This window comes from Scardinius erythrophthalmus (assembly GCF_964197995.2).
Source record: "Scardinius erythrophthalmus genome assembly, chromosome: 1".
NCBI classification, from domain to species: Eukaryota; Metazoa; Chordata; class Actinopteri; order Cypriniformes; family Leuciscidae; genus Scardinius; species Scardinius erythrophthalmus.
The window spans coordinates 40,721,807-40,747,303 of record NC_138221.1 but is presented as its reverse complement, the minus strand read 5'-3'; the positions used below and the strand labels follow the sequence as shown (position 1 = coordinate 40,747,303).

The window sequence follows — 25,497 nt, the reverse complement described above, 5'->3', positions numbered from 1 at the left end:
TAATTTATTACATTCAGCAAATACACTTTTATATAATTTCAACAAGCCTTATAAAGATTAATTCCATGAACAGTGCTGGTTACAGTGTTTATTTTCTTTGTATAGTTATGTTTTTAACAACAACAACAACAACAACAACAAAATACTATAATAAGATTAGAGTATTAAAAAGTTAGAATTTCAAGTAATATTTTTTTTCATATAAATATGAAAGTTTATTTTCAAATTATTAGTACTTTTAATTGTAAATAATAAACTTAATTGTAGCATGTTTTATTCTTTAAAATAAATAACGTAATGTATATCGGCTTTACATTCTACTATTCTGCTCTCTGAATGACATGAGAGTAAGTAAATAATGGTAGAATGTTCATTTTTGACGCTAATTATCCCTTAAAAATAGGTTAAGAAGCCTGGCAGAGACACCGTTATACAAGCAACCACAACACAGTATATGCTGGTGACCAGAACTGCAGGTCAAAGAAAAAAAAAGAACAAGAAAAAAGACTTGCACAGTAAATCATTTTCTATACAGAAGATATCTAGATGGAGAGATAAAGGGCTGATGAGTATAATTAGAAGACTGAAGCAATAAAGCCTCTTTTCCAACACCCATCCCTCTAAAAATATCAGCGCAGGCGGATTTTGACAGACTTGAGTGTAAATGTGTCTGTTACCTGCGTGTCTCTCTCTCTCTCTCTTTTCAAGCACACAGCTGATTGGCTGATACTGGTTTGATGCAGTGACATCACCCATATTTGAATTCAACATTACGTCACCCTCCTCCATAAGAACCAGTTGTTCCACTCACTCAGAGTGACTGCTGTTTCGCTGGCATACAACTGTCTATTTTCTATGGAGAGTACAAAATGTTTCAATGACAAGCTGTGTGAAAGCTGGGAAGATGGGGGCATATATTTAGTCTATGCCACTAGTGACTGAAGTGTTTATATGTACACGTCTATGTCTCCTTCAGAAGACCTCTTAGATAGGTAGATTTCAAAACCCTGCATTGTGCATCTTGTGTGTTTGAAAGTGTATCCATGCATGCTTAATGTAATTTACACAAGCAGCATATGTTCCTGAATCAACAGTCTGGAAAAATATTCCTATTAACCAATCAGAGACTTAATCTTGAAAAAAAAGGCAATAATCAACTAATCACAGCCCTCACCCTTACATCACCTAAAACCAGACGCTAACGCTTGGTTGATTACAGTGTTATTTTAGGGACAAGCAATGTGGAACCAAAAACATGTCCGACGTGTGTACATTTTTCCGATTGCACGTACACGCACTATCAACATTGATAATAATCAGAAATATTTATTGAGCATCAAATCATCATATTAGAATGATTTCTGAAGGGTCATATGATACTGTAGACCATGGGTCACCAAACTGAGGCCCGCGTGCCGAATCAGGCCCGCCACCCCCTTTTGACTGGCCCCCTCAGCCCCTCTGCCACCCACTACTTGAACCGGCCCTATGAGGCAATCCCCTAAAGTCGTCATGGCCTATTATATAAATATAAATAAAACTTTTGTGCAAATTAATTAATGCAATGCGGAACTACTGTTAGATACGCGGGTTCTTTAGGGACACCTAATCTGTAGCTCCGCCTTAGCTCTGAAGCTCTGGAGCAGGCTGCGATGTTAAGATTGCAATGCTGGAATATGTTGAGAGAGAGGTGTGTGTGCGCGATCGTAAGGTCGCAAAGTGTTTACTTATATTTGTGTGTGTGTGTGTGTGTGTGTGTGTGTGTGTGTGTGTGTGTGTGTGTGTGTGAGTGAGTGAGTGAGTGAGTGAGTGAGTGAGTGAGTGAGTGAGTGAGTGAGTGAGTGAGTGAGGCGTGGGCGCGATCAAACAGTGGAAACATAAAAACATACTCCGTCATTTTGTTTATACAGGACATCATTCAAACTGCAAAGTGTTTAAGTTACTGTTAATTAAAATTTTAAAGAAAAAAATATATTAATCTGAAATGTAGCAAATTATACCAAACATATCTTAAGGTCTTTTCTGTCTTTTTAGTAATTTAATTAATGAACTAATTATATAAAACTATTGTCAGTGCACTACAAATAAACTGGTTCTATGCCTTTACTTTATTAATAAAACTTATTTTAAAAAAATACAAGGCTTAAGGCATTTATTTTCATTTGGTGGAACAGCCTGAGACATGCACAAGCCTTCTGCATTTTTGTTTTACTTTTCCCTCCATTGTACCGAACTCGTACCGAACTGTGATGTCTGAACCGAACCGTGACCGTGTGTACCGTTCCACCCCTAATAGAGAGTGCAGTGTTTTCAAAGAACAGTGGACCAACGATTATTTTTAAAGTGAAGAATAACTTTAATTAAAACAAAGTGTGAAGACTCGCTTACTACTTTTGCAAACCACTAGTAAAGATAAACAAATATGTGCCAGAAATCAAGTGTTGATATAGTAGTGTGAATATAGTGGGATGGCTGTGCCAGGCTAGTAATCTCTACTACACAATGACGCCTGCTGGTGGTCATTTTGGTCTGGGTCATACAATTCTATGTTATATAGCTGACCCGGCCCCCCATCACAGTCCGGAACGATAATGTGGCCCCCAGAGAAAAAAGTTTGGTGACCCCTGCTGTAGACTGAAGTAATGATGCTAACAAATTCAGATTTGACATCACAGGAATAAACTACATTATAAAATTTATTCAAATTGAAAACCATTCTTTGAAATTGTAGTGATATTTCACAATATTTCTGTTTTTTTTTAAAAATCGAATTAAGCCTTGGTGAGCATAAGAGACTTCTATCAAAAGCATTAAAAACAATTAAACTTTTGTACAGTAGTGTACAATATCACATCTAATATGCTATCCAATGACATCCACTTAATAAAAAATAGATTGAAAATATGTATAAAAATAAAATAAAAAAAGCTAAATTAAATAAACATACAAAAAATAGAACAACATGAATAGAACATATTCTATTCAATTCATATATTTAATAATTCATGCATATTCAAATTATTATTATTAAATAATCAACTAAAATAAAAAATTTGATTCAACAAAAATAGTCATCATAACAATAATAACAGTTGTTAGTAGTAAGAAAAAAAATACAAAACTAAACAAAATAAAACAAAATAATTCAATATAAAATAAAATGAATATTGAATACAAATCTGTATCCCCAACCATTAACCATTAACTCCCTCTAAAACCATGGGGGTTTGACCCTGGAATATGATTGGTGAATCAGGATGTTGTTCCATCACAACAACGTCTATCCAGCAACATCACACAAGGTAAGCCTTGCACATACCTGTTCACGTGCGTTTCTCTCTGAGCTGCCCCTCATGCTGCCGTGTGAGGGGGATGGAGAGGGCGGTAGGGAGTGCTGGGGTGGGTACTTGTTCTTCAGGTGGTCCATGAAAGCATCCCGCTTGCGTTCCATGTCGGCCTTGTGCAGGTTGGTGAGAGCCTCCAGGCTCTGGGCGGCGATGACCGTGTGCCGGTGCTCAGAGGTGTGGACCAGCCCCACGTTGGAGAAGCGGCGCGTGCTGTTTCCCAGCGTGCGATATTCACGCGGGTACTCCAGGTCATCGGTGGAGATCATGTGACCTCCGCCACGCTCCGGGTCTGGTTTGAGAGAGGGGTGAAAGGGGGGCGAGGAGTTGAGGAATGTGAGAAGAGTGGCACCAGCACACACGCATTCATACGGTCATGCACGACCCCACGCACGCATGCAACAGCGCAAATGCATTCACAGAGACAGACGGTGGAGGAGAATGGGATGAAGGGGAGGAAGAGAGAGAAATGGGATGAGATGTTAGACTTATTACAACAGAAAAGAGCACAAGAGCGAGTGTCTGCTCCCTGCAGAGCTATTGATCTCAGGTTTAGTCGAAAAGAGGGAACTAAGGAAAAGTAAAAGCACTGAGCTATAGATCAGAGAAAAGAATGGAGACAAAATTTCTCTGTAGGAGATTACATTTTGCTTTGCCTGTCGGTTCGCCTTTGTCATCTGAAGTGGCGTTCCTTGCTTTCTGAGGAAACGTGCTGGATCACAACCCTCCCAATGCACAATCATGTATACACACATGAAAAAGTATGTTTATATAAGCTGGGAGAGAAAGGCATTGAAAAACGTAACTACACAGGGAGTCATGTACACTTTTTTGAGGGGGCACCGGTGGCAGTTCTGGCTCACTTTGTGGCCTAGACCAGATGAGACATGGCCAAAGGAAAAAAAAGAAAGAAAACTTTTGAGCAATTTTTAGCAACTTTAAAGGATAGTTCACCCCAAAAAATTAAACTTGTGTCATCATTTACTCACCTTCATGTCGTTTCAAACCCATATGACTTTTGTTCATCTTTAAAACTCAGTGAAGGTAGTTTTAATAAAACCTGAGAGATTTCTGTCCCTCCATTGAAAGTCCATGCAAACAAAACGTTCACGCTTCAAATTAATACATTGCAAAAGTAATCAAACAAACCTTGTGCATGTGTTTACCATATTTGATGTGCTCTATGTATACAATATACGAGTTGATCAATGTTTATATGAGAAATTAAATCTGATCATCATATAAAGCGATCCTGTCTTCTCAGACGACTTAGATTAAACCGCATTCATATCTATTACTTTTACAATGTCTTTTTGTACTTTTTGTGTGTAAACGTTTTGGTCGCGTGGACTTTCAATGGATGGGTAACTTCATTTGTGTTCTAAAGATAAAAGTCTTATGGGTTTGGACAACGCATTCTCATCCTTGGGCGTCATATACTGACGCTTTTGACATTTCGTCTACATCCAACGCACATGGCAACACAATATGACACGCACAGAGCTTTGTTCGGTTATGGGTAGGTTTAGGTCTGGGGTGGGGTTAGGGTTAGACCGCTAGGAGGCGCCTTCTGGCCCATATCTATCTGCATCTCATACTGACGCTAAAGGGTGCCATGTGCGTTGGATGTAGACGAAATGTCAAAAGTGTCAGTATATGACGCCTTGGGATGAGATCGGGCTGGTTTGGAACAACATGAGGTCAAGTAAATGATGACAGATTTAACAATTTTAGGAGAACTATTCATTTAATAATTCACTAAAGAAGTGTAAGATGAAAAAAAATAAAAACATCCATTTGACATAAGATTTGACCAGGTTACTGGTCAAAAACTACTATGATACTGTATAGTGAAATATTTGTGACTTATTCTATCAGAATCCACAGATACTTCCGAATGGCCATCAGTGAAGAAAGATGCAGTTAGACTGTGTAGTTCCAGCATCTACCAGCTAAACCATGCTAACCAGCCAAAACTTGACACCTTGGTTTACACGCCCCCTCAGTTTGAATGTGCATGATGCTTCTGACAGAGCAGTACACATACATTCCCAAACTGCCTCCAAGGGGAAAAGGCACATCCTAATGCACATTTAGTTTAACTTCCCTCAGCAATTTCTCGTTCTTTCCCCCTCTCTCGCTCATAAAGACGGCCCAGAACAGCAGCTAACGCACAGACAACACCCATTCGTTGTGGTCGGGCAGTATGTGGAGACAAAACTTTGACATACAATTGACAAAACCAGAGGAACAAAATGACAGGCCAACCTGATTGGCCAGAGGCAGGCCGACATGAGGAGATATGGGAGTGGCTGGTGTGGTTACCTTGCTTCGGAAAGCAGGCCCCAACATTGGCTGGAAAAAAAAAAGAACATCAACCATGGTTAAGCTCCTCATTCTCTCTATCTTTTGCGCTCTCTTTCATTCCCTTTATCTCTCTTTCATACACATGCACAATAATTGCCTTTGGTGCTGTTGGAAAGAATTGATTCCCAAATCATCTCTCTCTTTTGTATGCAAAAGGAATAAGAAACATTGTTCAGTCAGTAATACAAAAAAATGAAATCTTACACAGAGGCACGATTCCCCAATAGAAAAAAAAATGTTTCACATTGCTGGTGTCGTTTTCTGTGTGTGTGTGTGTGTGTGTGTGTGTGTGTGTGTGTGTGTGTGTGTGTGTGTGTGTGTGTGTGTGTGTGTGTGTGTGTGTGTGTGTGTGTGTGTGTGTGTGTGTGTGTGTGTGTGTGTGTGTGTGTGTGTGTGTGTGTGTGTGTGTGTAAACAGAAGCTTTCAGTAAACATCCTCAATATGATAAGGGTTCCAAGCGAAAACCTTCCCAAGAATTCTGTCAAGAATTTATGAGTCTCACTGTCAGATTCCTGAATGCCTGAACAAACACACAAACCCACACAAACACTACATTAAAATGTATTAACCATTCCTCTAGCCACTGCCCTTTACTTATTTTCTCTTTGTTAACAGATTCAAACATAGCCTCTCATGAGCAAAACAAATAATTGAGTATATGTTTTTGATGATGTGTGGTGTTTATGTGTGTGTTGGAAAGTCAGAAAAGTTTCCAGCAGGGAGTGAGTTTCAGAAAAGTAGGTATTGGCCCTGATCGCGATTGTGTGGAGTAATTTTGCTAATAAAATGTTCATGAAATACCTGAATATTTTAGTGGGCTAAAATCTAGCCTCTAGTGATGTATAATTACTCATAAAAACCCTGCGTACACCGAGCATAACAAAACTGCTGACAGCTGCAGGTGCCTTCATTTGATACGCTATATCTTCATTGATTTGTCTGTTCGTATTTTTACTCATTTATTCATCCTGACTTTATAGATTCATTAATTCACTTATTAATTTCTTCCACAGTTCCTTAATAATAAATGACTGTTGGTTTTCCAGCTTTTCTGCAATTTGCCACCATTGACAAATTGTTCTAAGCTAAATCTTTTCCAAATATACAGTAAATGTCCGCCAGGCAAACAGCTCTATGACAAACTATTAGCAGATATACACACTACTGTTCAAAAGTTTGGGGTCGGAAAGTTTTTTAAGAAGTATGTATTTGATCAAAAACTATAAAATGTACTATTTGAACATATTTAAAAAAATTTGTCTTGTGATGCGAAAGCTGAATTTTCAGCATCATTACTCTAGTCTTCAGCGCCACATGATCCTTCAGAAATCATTCTATTATGATGATTTGATGCTGAAGAAACATTTCTTATTATTATCCATGTTGAAAACAGTTGTGCTGCTTAATTTTATTTTTTTTTTTGCTGTAGAAGTTTAAAAGAACAGCATTTATTTGAAATAGAATAAAATTAGGAATTTTAATTTTTTTTTAAAAAATACAGTACTAATCAGACATTTGATTGGCAGTTTAAATATCTGCCACAAGTAGCAAATGACGCAAATACGTTGCAACAACTAATTATTCATCAGTTTGTCAAATTGAAGTGTGATTATTCATATTCTTTTAATTTAACGTTTGAGAGCTTGCCATTAAAAGTAACCCTTGTAAAATATTTATTTTATAACACTTAATATGTTAGATTTAAATATGTGCCACTCTAAACCGGAGAAAATAGAATGAAGAAAATGAAGACACAAAGTCTCTCTCTCTCTTTCTCTCTCTCTCAGAAACATCATATCATGTACTTTCACCTCAATGGGATGTGAATCACTCTTGTCACCGTCTCAACTGTCTCCATGGTCTCCCTATTGCTCCTACACCCCTTTTCAGGAAGCTTGGGGCTAAAAACACTATTACCATCCAATGAATTATTCACATATTATTTAGAGCATTGAGTCTGAAAGCAGCTGGTATGTTATTTAGCAGAGCCTGGTGCTTTAAACTAACATCAGGGTTGTTCTGGAGTAATAGACAGCAGCAGTGCTCCTGAGAAATGGTTCAGTTGAATGACCTTGTGGTTAATGTTGTTAGCATTGAATTCTTTAATAGCACTTATACTCTCCCGAGAAGGAGCATTATCTTTCAGACAGCCGCCTGTTGAAGGACAGACGGAACCGATACTGGCTTACCATGATACTTGCTCTAGGGAGTTTTAACCACTAATACACCCTGACAATGTGACTAAACTGTGTTAGCTTTAGCAATAAGAGCTTTGAATGGAAGCAAGAAGGACATGTTCAACTCACTTAAACAGGCTGCATAATTGAGTGATATCACTGTGTTGAAGTTGTTTATTGGTATTTTGTTCAAAGAACATTTGCAAATTGGTGACTGCACTAATAAAACACAGCCAATAGTGGTTTGATGGTCAATTGCTGATTTAAACTGGTTTTGATGGCCTAGATAGATTAGATAGATAGATTAGATAGATAGATAGATAGATAGATAGATAGATAGATAGATAGATAGATAGATAGATAGATAGATAGATAGATAGATAGATAGATAGATAGATAGATAGATAGATAGATAGATAGATAGATAGATAGATAGATAGATAGATAGATAGATAGATAGATAGATAGATAGATAGATAGATAGATAGATAGATAGATAGATAGATATTAATAAACTACTATTGTTGAAGTATGTTTACTATGCAATAAATACAGTATATTACATTTACTAATATGTATGATAAATAATACAGACACATAATGCTCTGCTCTCAGCTGTATTACATTAAAGTACGGCAGTTGCAAAGGGGACCGCTTTGGCTGAATTTAAGACCACAACGGACCAGGTTAATGCAATAAAGACAAAAGCCTTGAAGCATTGATTCCAACAAAACTACACCCTGTTGTCTCATTCTCTCATCTCAGATCATATAATCTCTGCTAACTCTTCCTCCTAATAAAGACAAAATGCTGTAGCAAAAATAACCGTCATGAGGTTAAAGAAAGGAGAGGGCATTGATTTGACCAGTGCATGGAAGCAGATATCATCAGCAAAGAAAGTCAGCCCATCTGATGTGCTAAAGCAGGTAACTGCCACAGGCACAGAGAGAGAAAGAGAGAGAGAGCGCACACAATGCCGGAATTGGAGACAAGTTGTTTGCCTCCATCCATCACAGATGCAAAGCTAGAATTACCCTGACAGGCTAAATCAATGCAAAATAACAGCCTGAGAATGTGTTAGCAAGACCTTTTCAAAAAGTACAAGAGAACAATGATGTTTAGCGAGCAAGAGGGAGTGAGGGAGAGAAAATGAGAGCGAACAAACACTAAACACTAAAGCCATCTTTATCCCACTGTTACGAACAACTACTGTGTGCAAAAGCAGTACTTTTGCTGTATGTGTCTTCATAGAAAACATTGCATTACTGTGTATTTATTCAAGAGACCTTGTTGTATCACAACTATCAAAGAGAATGCCGTCAGTCCCATCTTTAACATCGCTACAAAAATACACAGTAAAAAAAGAAATCAGTGAAATTTATAGTAAAAAAAAACGTCAGCTGTGGTTGCCAGAAATGTACCGTAAAAATTGTGCCGCAACCGTTTTACTGATATATTTCATTAACATGTGTAATGCTAATATACCAACCTACTGAAGTACTAAGTACATGTAAAATCAAACATCATCACAATGAGCTTTTCCACAAGCTGAGGAAAATATCTTGTTCAGTTATGAAACTCAGGCTGATAGGTCCTTTACATGCAATCAGTAAGCAATCACATTATAACTGCATGGATCAAACTGATTGGCTTCTGCTGATCCTGCAGCCAATGAGATTTCTTGCTCAACATTTTAATAGTCTGGTTTAGTGTTGCTTTAGAGTATTCCTGCAGCGAGCTATCAGAGTTCCTCTGAAACCCTCCACCTGCCTAGATCTGCTAATGGACTTATGTATGTCTATTCGTGCAGCAGCATATCTGACATGTTCACAGCAGCGTGTCTGTGTATCTATTAGCAGTAGCAAGTCCATACTTGCTCTGCAGCAGCAGCAATAATCAACCCTAGCAGTGTAGCAGATCTACAGTAGTCCGCCAAGACCAAATACATTAACACTGCCATATTCAATAACATGCTAAAACTATTTAAGAGAGCTTACCATAAACCAATTAACAGGTTTTTACCATAAAACATTTTTACAGATTGTAATTAAAATTACAATAATTTTGCAACTGAAAAATAAGAGAAGTGATTTTTCTTTTATGATCTGCATCGTAGCCACATGTTAACACAAGAACATTATTTTGGTAAGAGTGCATGACTTCTAACTAAGTGGAACTGTGTGGCAGCAGCTGCATTCATTCATTCATTCATTCATTCATTCAAAATACACCTGTGAAACGGGTGACCAATGAGAGAAGAGATAACTCCTGGCACATTCTAGGACACTGGACAGTGAAGAATCAGCAATAACAACTAAGGCTACATACTTTGCATTGAAGCACACAAACAGTACTTTAATTTGAGCAACTTGAACGTACATGCTTTAATGCCTCCCTTCTCATCTTCCCCTGGCTGTTCTTTAAACCACAGTGAAATGCACTCATGCTGCCATTAGGGAGACAAGCTGCCTTCTGCTCACATGGGAGCCAATCAGGAGCATATGGAGAGGAGAGAGGAGGAGGTAGAGCTTATGAATGATGGGGAGGCAGAGGAAGGAAACAGGCAGAGGCGTCATGCACCGATCGGTTTTGATGGGACATCAGTCGTAGTCCTGACATACTTGGACTTTGGCTAGATTGAACATATATTTATATAGTTTAGGCTTAGTCATTTTTTAAGGAATAATTTTATAAGGCAAGAATGCATTAAATTGATCAAAAGTGACAGTAAAGCCATTTGTAATGTTACAAAAGATTTCTGTTTCAAATAAATGCTGTTCTTTTGAACTTTCTATTCATCTATTTTCTATTCATTCAATATTAAACAGCACAACTGTTTTCAACATTGAGAATAATAAGAAATCTTTGAGCATCAAATCATCATATTGGAATGATTTCTGAAAGGTCGCGTGACACTGAAGACTGAAAATTAAGATTTTAGATCAGGAATAAATTACATTTTAAAATAGAAAACAATTATTTGAAATTTTAATAATATTTTATAACATTCACTGCTTTTACTGTATATTTGATCATATAAATTCAGCCTCGTTGAGCATAAGAGACTTCTTTCAAAAAATATTAAAAAATCTTACTGCTCCAAAACTTTTGAATGGTAGTGTTTGTGTGTATATATGATTGTTTAGGACAAACAGGTACGAAGTGTTTGTCCTAAACAGTTAAACAATACATTAACTCAATTAATGGAATTAGCCTAAAGTTTGTTAAGCTGAAAATTATTCATTGTTGAAAAACTATTATATCACACAAAGCCAGTACTAAACATTGGAGGCTGTTGTTTATCTGTGTTTTAGTGCACACACAAAAGCAACAGCCTGTTTTACAATGGTCTCTAGAGTTTGGCTGCTCAACAGTAGCACTGGCTTTTCACCAAGAACCTTTTCAAAGGGGAAATGTGTAATTTCTATTTCACTAGTGCTACCCAAGGTGCCAGCAGAGGGCGCTCACCCTGTGGTCTGTGTGGGTCCTAATGTCCCAGTATAGTGACGGGGACACTACTGTCAAAAAGCACCGTCCTTCAGATGAGACGTTAAACCGAGGTCCTGACTCTCTTTGGTCATAAAAAAATCTCAGATTTAGGGGTGTAACCCCGGCATCCTGGCCAAATTTGCCCACTGGCCTCTGTCCATCACGGCCTCCTGATCATCCTCATATGATTGAGATCATCACTCTGTCTCCTCTCCACCAGTAAGCTGGTGTGTGGTGGGATTTCTGGCACAATATGGCTGCCGTCGCATTATGTGGAGTATAATATAATATATTATTATAAAACTAACTATATCCCAGGGATTACACAATGTATTCCCTTTGACCTAACATATCTATAAGTTAATATTTCAATAAATAAACAACACATTTTCATGTTCATGGTTCTATGATGTTAGTTAATGGTCACATGATATAAAATAAAATATTGTTTAAGTGTTTAATTTATTAGTTACACTTTATTTTGATGATCCCCTTTTAGATATTTTGTTGACTATATGTAATGTTTCTCCTATCCCATCCTCCTCATTTGATGTCTATGGGCGGTTGTGACCAAATGGTTAGAGAGTCGGACTTGTTAACCGAATGTTGCGGGTTCGAGTCTCAGTCCCGGCAGGAGATGTACAGTAGGTGGGGGAAGTGAATGAACAGCGCTCTCTTCCATTCTCATTACCCAAAAACTGAGGTGCCCTTGAGCAAGGCACCTATAACCCCAATTACTCCCAGGGCGCCGCAGCAAAAATGGCGGCCCACTGCTCTGGGTGTGTGTTCACGGTGTGTGTGTGCACTTGGATAGGTGAAATGCAGAGCGTAGAGAGTATGGGACACCATACTTGGCTACACGTCACTTTCACTTTTCATATGCTAATTAACTCTCATTGAAGTATAGTAGTAGAATAGGGGTTAGGGCTAGTAGAAGAAGTTGGCAGAACTTGGCACAATACTTGTAGTCAACATAATGACTAGGGCACCATCAAAATAAAAGGTCACCAATTTATTTGATTGTTTTTATATGAAATTATTTGTTTATTTTATATTTCTATGATTTAATTATCTTTTCATGATATCATGAACACATTATTTGACAAAATGGAAAATAAATCCCAAAAATTCCCTTTTCGCTTTAGCCATCACAACCAGAAAGAACAGTAAGAACTAATTTAATTAAACTAATTAAATCCAATGGTACTGTAAATGCTGCACATTTCACATTCAAAACATTATTTGTAAAAGCCAAAGGCATACTCTAATGGAGCCCTATCAAGTGTAATGACTTATTTAGGGTGGATTAGTCTGGTGGATATACACAGAGAATAACCAGTTGAAACAAAAACAACAACAGCAAAAAGCAACAAATCATCTAATTCCAACAAGAGATATGTAAAATCCATCCAGTGGGAGGAGGTGCCATCGGTCAGATGTTGTTAAACAAAACTAAACCACTGCAACTGTTCAATCACTCCTCACTCTCTGTTTCTCTCTTACTGTGGTTGCAGACAGAGCAAAGAGACCTTTCTTCGTTGTTGTATAATTGCTATTACCCCCTAGGGGCCATCAAACTGACTGAGAAACAACTCTTTCTCTAACAAGTCCATTACGGATGAGTCACACAATCAGAAACACATTCACAGACATACACGGACTGAGAAAAGCAAACAAAAGTAGCAGCACATAGTGACTTCTCAATCTGCTACATGCAATCCTGTCTCCCTGTTTTAACCATCAGATGTTTGAGAAGAGTTCATTATTTAGATCTGCCCTGGAAGATCTGATCAGACTCAAACAGTGACATACACAATACCGTTACACAAACATTCACTCACCATGGTTGGGGCGGATTACCAGCTTGTTTGCTTCCTCCAGTGTTAATAGCAGCCTCTTTAATTAAACTAAACAAGAGATCGCCATCCCCCGTCTCTCTTTCTCAGTTACAGCGGAGACTCATCCCACGAGTAATTCCAATAACAAGACTGCTAACTAGTGACTCTCTGTGGTCATTAAAAATCCCAGGATGTCCTTCAGAAAAAGAGTAGGGGTGTAACCCCGGCATCCTGGCCAAATTTGCCCCTTGGCCTCTGTCCATCATGGCCTCCTAATCATCCCCATATATTGATTGGCTTCATCACTGTCTCCTCTCCGCCAGTAAGTTGGAGTTGCGCTATTTAAAGCGCTTTGAGTACCCAGAAAAGCGCTATATAAATGTAACAAATTATTATTATTAATTATGTCAATGTTTGATGAGACAAAGGCAGTTTTTAAACCTAAAAATGAATATTTTAATACACATAAATGTGTGTGTGTGTGTGTGTGTGTGTGTGTGTGTGTGTGTGTGTGTGTGTGTGTGTGTGTGTGTGTGTGTGTGTGTGTGTGTGTGTGTGTGTGTGTGGGTTTTGTCTTTAATATGCTTCTGTAAACCATCAGAGACTCCATTAAAGGAGCTGTGAAAGAGAAACATTTCATCTGCTGGAAGATTTGCTCCACAGATCTTCAGGCTAGCAGAACACTGTTGCTGCAGAGTGGTTTCAGATAGCAGTCAATCAGAGATGTAAATTAATGTAACATCAAAGTAAATGTGAAATATAATATATGAAATATATATAAGTAGGCTGTACCTACTTATTGAGATTATATGCTCAGACCTAGAGCGCAATCGCCAGTGTGATATTTATACAACAGTTTAAAGAACAAGAAGTTAATATTGATTATTACATGGCTTGGCTGAATTCTAAAGTAGAATGTGGTCTGTTATTTCTTGATAACAGACCGCTGCGAAGTATAACAGACCGTTGCCATGAAAAACAGCGCGTTGCTATGGACGCGGAACGGACTATTTTCTTTGGCGGAAGCAATACATTCGTTTTTAAATCAATAAACTCCTTTTTAAATCAATTATTCGTGTCAAATTATTTATTTATTTTGTAGGTAGCCATGCAATAAGCGGGATAATGTATAGAGAGGTGGTCGTTATAGCGAATAACAACCCCTTCAGGCTGATTCAAGACCCCTGGGGTCCTGTTCAGCCTGTCGGGGTTGTTATTCGCTATAACGACCGCCTCTCTATACATTATCCCTTACGTACCATGTATCTTAAGATACCAGTTATTCTGTACCTTTTTGCACTGACGAATGGTTTCAAACAATAAAGTGCGAACTGCTCCATGTCTCTGATCAACACAGCTGTAGTGATTCGTTTGTGAATAAATCAGTGTTTTAGAACAAACTGGTTGCGTGAATGATTCAATGACTCACTTATGAGGGCAGTAACTTGTTTCGTTCTTAAATGAATCATTGTTTGAATGGACCGATTGAGTGAATGATTCAATGACTTATGAAAGCAGTCACTTGATTAGTTCCTGAATTAATCAGTGTGTTTGAATGAATCAATTAAATGATTCACTGATTCAACAAACCTGTTAACTGTTGTACAATGTGTACTTTTTATGGGATCTGACTGGCTTCTCTAGCATTCTTGCAAAATACTTCCAGAACATATCTTAATGTTTATTTGACTCTTACAACTACTGTCAGTTAAGCAGCATAAACCAGAACACAAGAAAACATCCACACAATGTGTTCCTGTTTCTCTCAATTTACAATTATAAAGGTCTGCTACCAGACTCGAGCCAAAGGGTACCCTGAAACTGTAACAATATATAACTTCGGGTTTGTAATTAAAGAAAAACTAAATTGATATTGTAAATAATTATGTTTTAATTTTAACGTGTTCTATGCGCATGCACTCACACCTTCATTTATTGTTAAGTTTAGAGAGCTATTAGCTCACTAAATCATGTGTCTGGGTCTATTAAAGAGGAAATAAAATATTGATTTATTCCGGTCTGCAAATGTGACTGTACCAGTCAGGTCAAATCAATGAGTTTAGGCTTCAGATAATGCCAGCACAGAATAATCTCTAAAATCAGAAGGAAATGATTGCATTCTCACACACTGACATCAACCTTTTCCAACCTGCATGACTTAAATTCAGTTAATACATGAGACTTTAAGCTTGAACCATGCAAAGAATAATTTCCTGAAACAGATCTACACAGATAACTTTCAAAGATAAGTTCTCAAACTTCATGAAAGCAAGCACATAACAGGAACAGGCAGGAGAGAGACATGAGCGTGTGTTTCATGCAAGTTGAGTCACACGAGGTTCAGCATCTTATTTAACTGTTATATAATACAAGCAAAGAGCAGGAAGGTCTAGCATTAAAACAGGTTTATTTTGGACAGGATTGTTACCAGCAGCAAAGTTTCTCTCTGCTTCTTTTCCTCTCACTCCCTCTCTCTTTGTAACATGCTGAAATAACAGGGTCTGCCAGGTCAGACGTGTTGGAGTGCTACGCGTGCTTCTTCACTCATCTCTTTACCTCACAGCGAAGAAGCAGGCAGAAGAATCGACCCACTTTTCAAGTTCTCTCAAAAAAGACAAGCGGTCCCGCTCCATGCTGCCCACTTCAGACGCACACACAAAAAGAGCACTGAATTTTTATTTTAGGCCTTAGGCATAATTCCTTTAAAAATCCTTGAGATTTCTCAATACCATTTAGACATGCATCGTTTTCCCATCCAAAAAGTGATGGATTTAATTTAAAACAAAAGTGGATGATTAGTTTATTTCTTTATTGGATGTGAGGCGGCAGATGTTAAGCTTGCTACAGAAGGCTGAATCTTTATAATAATGATGTCATAATGATGTATAACTTGAGGATAAAACCCGATTAAGCTTTTGACGGTGAAATTAAATTAGTCCTGTGAATCTATACAAATGAATGATTATAGTATGCTATACTATAACTATCATCTCACACACAAAATCCATTTCACACGTTTCATCACTAATATAATGTAAACATAAACATGTAAGACAATGTTTAATAATTAGAGCCGAACAAATCTCACATAAATTTGCATCATAAATCACCCTGCAGTTTTTCTGGCTGACCTCTGAAGGAGAAAGGTCGCAGTGAATTAGAATAAAACAAAATTTTTGCCTTTCTATTGATGCACACGGTTATGAGAAAGTAGTGGATGTAAACAATAAATCTAATCTAAATATACAAACCAGTGTAATTTTAGTATTATTTTTATGCTATTATGCACTGTAAAAAAATATTTTTCGATGTTGTAAATATAACAACACTGCTACAATACTTAAAAACAAGCACAACAGAAGGAGCTCAGATTAGACTGACTCACTGTGAACTTAGAAAAAGCATAGGGAGAGTAGATGAAATGAAAAAGCTGGCGGAATTATAAATAGGAAAAAGCTGAGGCAAATATTGCATAAAGTGGGTGTGCAGAATGTGGGACCTCAGATAACATCTGATTTCAGATTTGCACAATGCTCTAGTAAACCTGTATGCACAAAAGAACATCTTAATTGAACATAATGAAGGCATGATTAGTCATATATTCTGGGAAAAACAAATATTAAAGAAAAAAGTTGTTTGCTATATATGAAATTTGTTCAGTCACCCACCCTGACCACCCACAGATTCAGAAATACTTTTCTATGCCACCTTTCGTGCTTACACACAAACAAGCCTATGAAGTTAACTATTATGAGTCAGCATGATAATACTCAGGTAGACATATAAAGTAGGTCGGGTGAACAAAGTTCTTAAAGGGACAGTTCAACCAAAAATTAAAAATATGTCATCATTTACTTTAAAAAAAAAAATGTCAAGGTGTGAACTGTCCCTAAAACAAAGTTCCCAGTTTTGATCCCAGGTAGAGGTGACCTTCAGCCCTATGGCCACTGTACCCTTCATCTTAGTTTATCCAGCTGTTCCTGCTATTAAAAAAAAAACTCTTATTAATAAACATTATACTGTACATCAACTAAATGAGGATATTAGTTTAGAAATAGAGTCATTTTCCAAGAAAAGTAACTACCAGTAAGTACTAAGGGACCCTTTGACAACTGACAGTTTGATAACTGACAACTTTGAAAATTACAGTTTTAGGAATTGTCATCAGCGTCAGCAATTCACGTCACACATTTGCAGTGGAAACGATGAATCATTGGTGGCTGATGTTGTTTTATCCAGGATGAGGGCACTGTGTTTTACTGTGTGTGTTTGCTCATTTGTTTCTGGACAGAGAATGTTTCCTCTATTGATCCAGTTCTATTGACTTTGGCTCTGAGACTCCAAAATGCTATACATGAATGCCTCATGTGAATATATTGAAGTCAAACAGAGGGCATTTTTAGACAGACAGCAAAAGCAACTTAAATATTTTATGCTTTTTTTTATTTATTAAAAAAACAGGGAAGTCTTTATGTAAGCTGCTTGGCTAGAGCTGGAGCCCCTTAAAGTAAGCATTTCAAAATTTGCCATCATTTACTCAGTTCTGGATAAAACTGTTCATTGTTTCTTGGGCACTGATCAAATAAAATAAAAAATATATACAAATAAAATATAAAATAAGCTATTTATAAAATAAAACAACACAAAAAAATAAAATTAAAAAATATAACATAAAATGGCTGTCACTGGACAAAAGGGTTTTGATTTTCCCTTAAAAAAAATCCCTTCTGGGATCATAGAAGTGTCTGTCAATCTATGTGGAAAGATTTAAGAGCCTGAGTACCCAGGAGGCCACTTTAAATTATTATTCTCATTCCCTCTGGCTCTCGGTGTCTCTCTCAGTCCCTCATGGTTGCCCATAGGGAGTGGAGCATGGAAGGAGGAACGGGTGGGGCAGCCTCACAGATGGGCTGGTGGGAAGGTTTCTGTGGTTACAGGCGAGGAAGAAGAGGAAGACGAGCCATCTGGCAGTGGTTTGGTGAGATGACGTGTCTTGCCCCTCACCCACAACACCCACAATCCATGGCAACATGCCTACCGCTTCACCAACTGTTATACAAACTACAGGTAGCAGAACTACAAGTACAGCTACAGTTAATTACAACACCTGCTCTAGCAACTGGAAGGAGTATATTCTACGGCAGGTCTTGCTGCCATGTGGTTTGCGTCTGTATGCTGCTCCGCATAGCTTTCTGTTTATAATCTCTATTTACTATCATTCCTTGTTGTTTATATCGCTAAATATATAGTACTACTTATCAACCAGATATCTGATATAATCTAATCCAAACTTTGATCTGACTTTGCTAGCTTTAATCTAAATCACTATCGCTCGCAACGCGCTAGCCTTCCGCTAATGTATCATCCGTGTTTGCCGTCTTTTTTTGTTTTTTTGTTTTTTTCGCACTGCCTTTTCGAGCCCATAGAGAGAGAGCACGACTGCATACAGAAAGGCCTTAAAAACTGCTAGATCTGCTTACTTGTCAACACTTTTAGAAGAAACAAACACAAACCTAGGTATTTATTCGAAACAGTGGCTAAATTAACGAAAAATAAAGCTTCAACACCGGACGTTTCCAAACAGCACAGCAGTAAAGACGTTATGAACATCTATACTTACAAGATTGATAATATTAGAGAGAAAATTATAACTTTGCAACCGTCTGTTACAGTATCGCATCAGACAATCAGAAAATTTTCATTCATTCATTGCTATAGGAGAGGAAGAGTTGTCTAAATTCGTTAAATCATCTAAATCGACAACATGTATGTTAGACCCTATACCGACTAAGCTATTGAAAGAGATGCTTCCAGAGGTCATAGATCCTCTTCTTAATATCATTAATTCATCTCTGTCACAAGGATATGTACCGAAAACTTTTAAGCTGGTTATTATTACAAAATTAATAGAAAAGGCAGTATCCTTGCAACTGTGGTACTTTTTAGAAAGAAATGATATCTGCGAGGATTTCCAGTCAGGATTTAGACCATATCATAGTACTGAGACAGCTCTCATTAGAGTCACAAATGTTTTGCTCTTATCATCCGATCGTGGTTGTATCTCTCTATTAGTGTTACTGGATCTTAGTGCTGCATTTGATACCATTAACCAGAACATTCTTTTGAACAGACTCGAAAATTATGTTGGCATTTGTAGAATTGCACTAGCATGGTTCAAATCATACTTATCTGACCGTTATCAGTTTGTGGCAGTAAAAGAAGAGATGTCATATCGATCAAAAGTTCAGTATGGAGTACCACAAGACTCAGTTCTAGGACCGTTACTGTTCACCCTGTACATGCTACCATTGAGAGATATCATTAGGAAGCATGGAATTAGTTTTCACTGTTACGCTGATGATGCTCAGCTCTATATTTCAACGCGCCCAAACGAAACGCACCAATTCACAACTTAACGGAATGCATAGCGGATATAAAAATTTGGATGACTAGTAATTTCCTGCTGCTTAATTCTGAAAAAAAAAAACAGAGTTTCTAATTATTGGGCAAAAAACCTCTGCACATATTAACCCAGAATACTGTCTAACACTTGATGGCTGCTCTGTCAAGTCTTCGTCGTCAGTTAGGAATCTGGGTGTGCTCTTTGATACCAATCTTTCATTTGAAAGCCAAGTTTCTAGCATCTGTAAAACCGCGTTCTTCCATCTTAAAAATATATCAGACATAGACATAGACATATGCTTTCAATGAAAAATACGGAACAGTTAGTTCATGCGTTCATGACCTCAAGGCTAGATTATCGTAATTATGACCGCCGCTAGCGAAAGCGGTCATATAGGGATTGTCAAAGTTCTTTTTTTTTTTTTTTTTTCGTCACCTTACTGAATTTTTCGTCAACGATACCGAAGCACCGGGGAACATGAAATTTGGTGGGCATGTAGCCCCACTAGACTTCTAAGGAAAAATTTCGTTTGGTCCCCGGGGGCCACTCCCCCCACCGCGCTGGGCCCCCCCAAACCCAAAAAATGCAGTTTTTCCTAAATAACTACCTGAACCGTGGCACCGAGGATGAAGAAATTTTTATGGTATGTTGGTCTACTAGACTTTTACGGAAAATTTTCGTTTGGTCCCCGGGGGCCACTTCCCCCCCCGCGCTGGGGCCCCCGTAAATTTTTCGTCAACGATACCAGGGGCACCGGGGAACATGAAATTTGGTGGGCATGTAGCCCCACTAGACTTCTAAGTAAAAATTTCGTTTGGTCCCCGGGGGCCACTCCCCCCCCGCGCTGGGCCCCCGTAAATTTTTCGTCAACGATACCAGGGACACCGAAGCACCGGGGAACATGAAATTTGGTGGGCATGTAGCCCCACTACACTTCTACGGAAAAATGTCGTTTGGTCCCCGGGGGCCACTCCCCCCCCCCCGCGCTGGGCCCCCCCAAACCCAAAAAAATTCAGTTTTTCCTAAATAACTACCTGAACCGTGGCACCGAGGATGAAGAAATTTTTATGGTATGTTGCTCTTAAGGGCCCACATCAACCTAGCCCATAATCACTCATTTGTGATTTGCGCCCCTCCCATAAAAAATGAAAATGCAATATTATTCTGCTTTAATCGCCCCTATCTTCAGTGGAGATGTTCAGAACTGCACCATATTTCATGTGTATGATTAACTTGACATCCTCTGGGGGTATCCTCTGCTAAGTTTTGTAGAATTTCATCCATGGGGGGTATAAAATAAATTCATTTATGTGCACATTTAGTGACTGTACACTCATCGGCCTGTAGATGGTGCTGTTGAGCGAAGGGTTGCTGGTTTAGGATGATACTGTCACACACACACATGCAGGAATACAAACAAACGCAAGCATGCACACACACTGACATCCACACGCACAGACACACACCCATACACACACACACAAATCCACATGCACAGACACACACACACAAACACACACACGCACACATGTACGCACACATACACACACGCACAGACACACACACACACACACAGACACACACATACACAAACACACATACACACACAAACACACACACACACACACAGACATGCACATACTATTACTTTTTTTAGGTATATACATAAACACGCAATACAGCGAAATTACTCCACGTCATTTATTTTTGTGGAAAGCCAGTGCAGGCCTGAGCGGCGGTCATATTTTGTACCGCGATGCGGTACATCTAGTTCTCTACTGGGTGGTTGCCCTACACGCTTAATAAACAAACTCCAGCTGGTCCAAAACACAGCAGCTCGAGTTCTCACTAGAACCAGAAAGTATGACCATATTTGCCCCGTACTGTCAACAACACTGCATTGGCTCCCTATTAAAAATCGTATAAATTTTAAAATATTGCTGACTACTTACAAAGAATTAAATGGTTCAGCTCCCCAGTACTTGAGCGAGCTCTTAACGCATTATAGTCCTTCACGTCTACTGCGATCTCAAAATTCTGGCCAGTTGATAATACCTAGAATATAAAAATCAACTGCTGGTGGTAGATCCTTTTCCTATTTAGCACAAAAACTCTGGAATAGTCTTCCTAACATTGTCCGGGAAGCAGACACACTCTGTCAGTTTAAATCTATATAGACTAAAAATGCATCTCTTTTACCTGGCATTCATATAGAACATTATACATTTCTAGTATTCAAATCAGTTAAATGATTATTAGGCTGCATAGATTAGGTCAGCCAAAACCGGGGACACTTCCTAGAACACCTGATGTACTCGTTACATCATAAGAAGAATGGCATCTACACCAATGTTAGTCTTTCTGTTTTCCGAGGTTTACTGAAGTTAGCCGGATCCGGGCCGTCTCCAGAACAGATGGTGGACCTGCGCCTGAACCGATCCATGATGCATCCCTGACCCTGAGGTGCCAGCCTCATCAGCCTTGTGAAGGCATCATCGACACGACAGCCATCGGCACTGATCCTCAACAAACTCGTCTCCATACCGGCGTGATGACTCCAACTTCCAACCAGATGGAACTGGATAAATATTCGGAATGTTCTGATCCAATCTGACTTCTGACCTGTAATGCTGCCTGAATCATAATCATACACTGTTTGCTCGTTGGCCAGAGGAGAACTGAGCTGAGCCTGGTTTCTCCCAAGGTTTTTTCTCCATTCTGTCACCTGATGGAGTTCTGGTTCCTTGCCACTGTTGCCTTGGCTTTTGGCTTGCTTAGTTGGGGACATTTAATATTCAACAATATTATTGATCTGCCTTACTTAAGGTGGACAATGCCGCAATGTTATTCTAGAAACAAACTTTGCTGTAGTTTTTTCATGTTATTAATGTGAAGCTGCTTTGATATAATCTGTATTGTAAAAAGAGCAATATAAATAAAGATGACTTGACTTGACTATTCTCTAATTGGTCACAATCAAAAATGGGTCACACTTCCATTCTGATAAGATCACAGAAAGGCAGGAAAAAACAATGCTAAATACAAATCATAAAATGCAACTAAATCATAACCATGCATAGTTTGGACAGCAGTAGTTTTGTTTTATCTTAACTTACCTCATATTACATTTAATCTTTTTAAATGAAAGAAAAAATGCTCACCATATTGACATCAAATGAGCATCCAATCAGATACATAATTTGGCACAAATTAATGTGTCACTTGTTAATATGGCTAATAGTAATACAGTCCAGTGTAACCTTATTTACACGTCAACTGCTGTTGTTTAGATAGAAGACATGATTTTCCTTATGTTATGTTATTAATGCTGCATATTGTTAGGCACTTCACAATCATTTTAATAAACTTCAATGTTTGATTCTAAAGACATTTTTATTTACTGTTGTATGCTAAATAATTTTGGTAAAGTGGACATCTTATATATATCAATCAATAATCCAATCAATCAATCAATCAATCAATCAATCAATCAATCAATCAATCAATCAATCAATCAATCAATCAATCAATCAATCAACCAATCAAATCAATCAAATCAATCCAGGGTTCGTACAGATACGGTAAAATGAAATTCCAGGACATTCAAGGACTTTAAGCACTACTATTTTGGTTTTCAAGGACTACAATTACAGATCTCAATTATCAAACATTATCTTTACCTTTCAAATAAAAAAATTTAAATAGATAAATAAAAATATACTAATAAAACAAAATGGTACAAATAAAGTGCAGCCTAGCAAAGTATGCAATGACTGTGGCAACTTAGAAGTATGGAAGCATTAACAAAGCCCTATAATTTTCATTGCATAGAAGAGAAAATAGAAAGAGGGCATACAACTTCTTACACGTTTCTTATTAAAAGATGTAATAACAGAAGAAAACAAAGGATTTCATTTGTAAAATGTTACATTTCGTTGTAATTACTAATTGATTATATTGCAATTAAATTACTTGCACTAAAAATATTGTTGTTGCTTTTACTCAAATTACAGATATAAGTAATCCAACTTATTTAATATTAAATACAAAGTTTATAATGGCTATTATTGTTAAATAAATAATAGTTTATATTAATATTATTATTGTTTTTATTATTATTATTATTATTGGCGTATGTGGTATTGAGAAATGGTCTGAGTGGGGTTTATCAATGAGTTCAGTGCGAATTACACAGTTACGCCAGTAGGTGGCAGCAAGGGACTGACAGTCATTAATTCATTAAAAAAACTGATTCATTCTGAAAGAAAGCAAGGTAATAAACAAAGAAATTATTTTAACTTTGAACAACAAGGTGCAACCAACAAGAAAAGCGGCCACAGAGTAAAGCTGAATCTGACACTTCGAAATGCACTTAATCGTGCACTTATCACACACGAAATGCACTTAATAATTGAAAGGATACTATGACAAAGATATCACTTTATGATTAACCTGAAGAATGAAAACTGTATAATTTACTTGGAAATATATGAGCAATATTATGCTCATAGACATGTGAAATGATTCTTTATCTATATTAGATTGGCTGCAGCATTAATTGTATTTGTGTTTTCCAGGACTTACATTTCAAAAAGTCAAATTCAAATATAATAGAAAAAAAGGTGTTATCCTTGTTTGCAACTCCAACATGTCCAAACCCATGATCAAATATACGTGAGCACAATGTGTTACATAAGGTCAGAGTGTCTGTCCAGAAGAATGCCTATCCTCTTCATCCATGACATCCCTTTCAGCATGTTCACAAATGGACGGGACAGAATTGCCCCACAGAAAGCTGGGAAATGTCAAATGGCCTGTTTGTGCATGTACTGTATGTGTGTGTGTTTGTTGGAAAGTTAACCACTGCGGTTGTGGCTAGAGCAGTGAGTACACTTTGATACGATTTCCCAAACAAAATCCCAACCTTATTTCAAAAGAGATCATGATCTGTGTTTGATATTCTTCAACTAACTGGAATAAAAACAAGATGTTTTCAGCGCAAGTCAAAATGTCAGATCAGAATTCTCATGAATGAGGATTACTGGAGAAAGTGTGGAGTAAAGAGAGAGAGAACAAGGAAGGCAATGAAAATGAAAGAACATGTAAAACTGGGACAATAGGTGGTCAGAAGAGAAAAATAAGGATATGGGAAGCAAAAAAGAGAAGAATGACTTATGGGCGGCCCGAGCTGGAGGAACAGGGTGTGACAGAGAGAGGCATGAGGGATTTGGTAGAGCACTTGATGTCTTGTTAGTCTCAACCTTCCGTACACTGTGATTGGCTAAAAATATCACATAGCTCATGTCGAACATGGTGCATTCCGGTTTGTGGCACTGGGGCATTTATCATCACATGGCACCTAAAGTGCCAAACGCAACCTTTCTCTCTTTCGCTCTCTTCATCTCTGTCTCTCTCGCTCCCCTAAATCAAACACACAGCCATATGCCTCCTCTGTTTATTCCTCCTGAAATCTAGCACAAACCCAGTGCTAATTGTCTGTATTGTTCTAGGCTCTATCTTTTAATAAAGCCCCATTCCTTCAGTTTCCCTCTTTTTCTTTTAGCATAACCATGTACCACACCCTTTCTTTCTAGATAATTCATCAGGTCATAATCTGCTTAAAACATCCTTGGTCCTTTTATATCTACATATGACCTCTACAACAGGCAGTGTTGTCTATACATGCATGCCATATATCCTTACCCTCTCCTCTTACTCTCCATTTTCCCCTTTCCTCTTTCTATATTTTGTCTTTCTTTTGCTCTAGATTGCCTATAATCTACTCTGTTTTATTATGTTGCTTCCATCTGGTCCTTTTTACTTTCCTTTTCACATCCTCCCTCCAGCATCAATGCTACTTAGCTTCTGTCTTTTCTCTA

The 25,497-nt window shown here is 37.9% G+C and overlaps 1 protein-coding gene across 1 annotated transcript in view; it reads right to left on the bottom strand.

The window, feature by feature from the left end:
* srcin1a (SRC kinase signaling inhibitor 1a) overlaps nucleotides 1-25,497 on the bottom strand; it is a gene marked incomplete at its 5' end in the record, with an annotated part of 124,686 nt that overhangs the window by 52,032 nt on the left and 47,157 nt on the right. Inside the window, 2 exons of the mRNA XM_081376710.1 lie at nucleotides 3,320-3,636; nucleotides 5,670-5,699. Coding sequence (XP_081232836.1) covers nucleotides 3,320-3,636; nucleotides 5,670-5,699 — 347 coding nt within the window. The remainder of the gene's footprint in view (nucleotides 1-3,319; nucleotides 3,637-5,669; nucleotides 5,700-25,497) is intronic.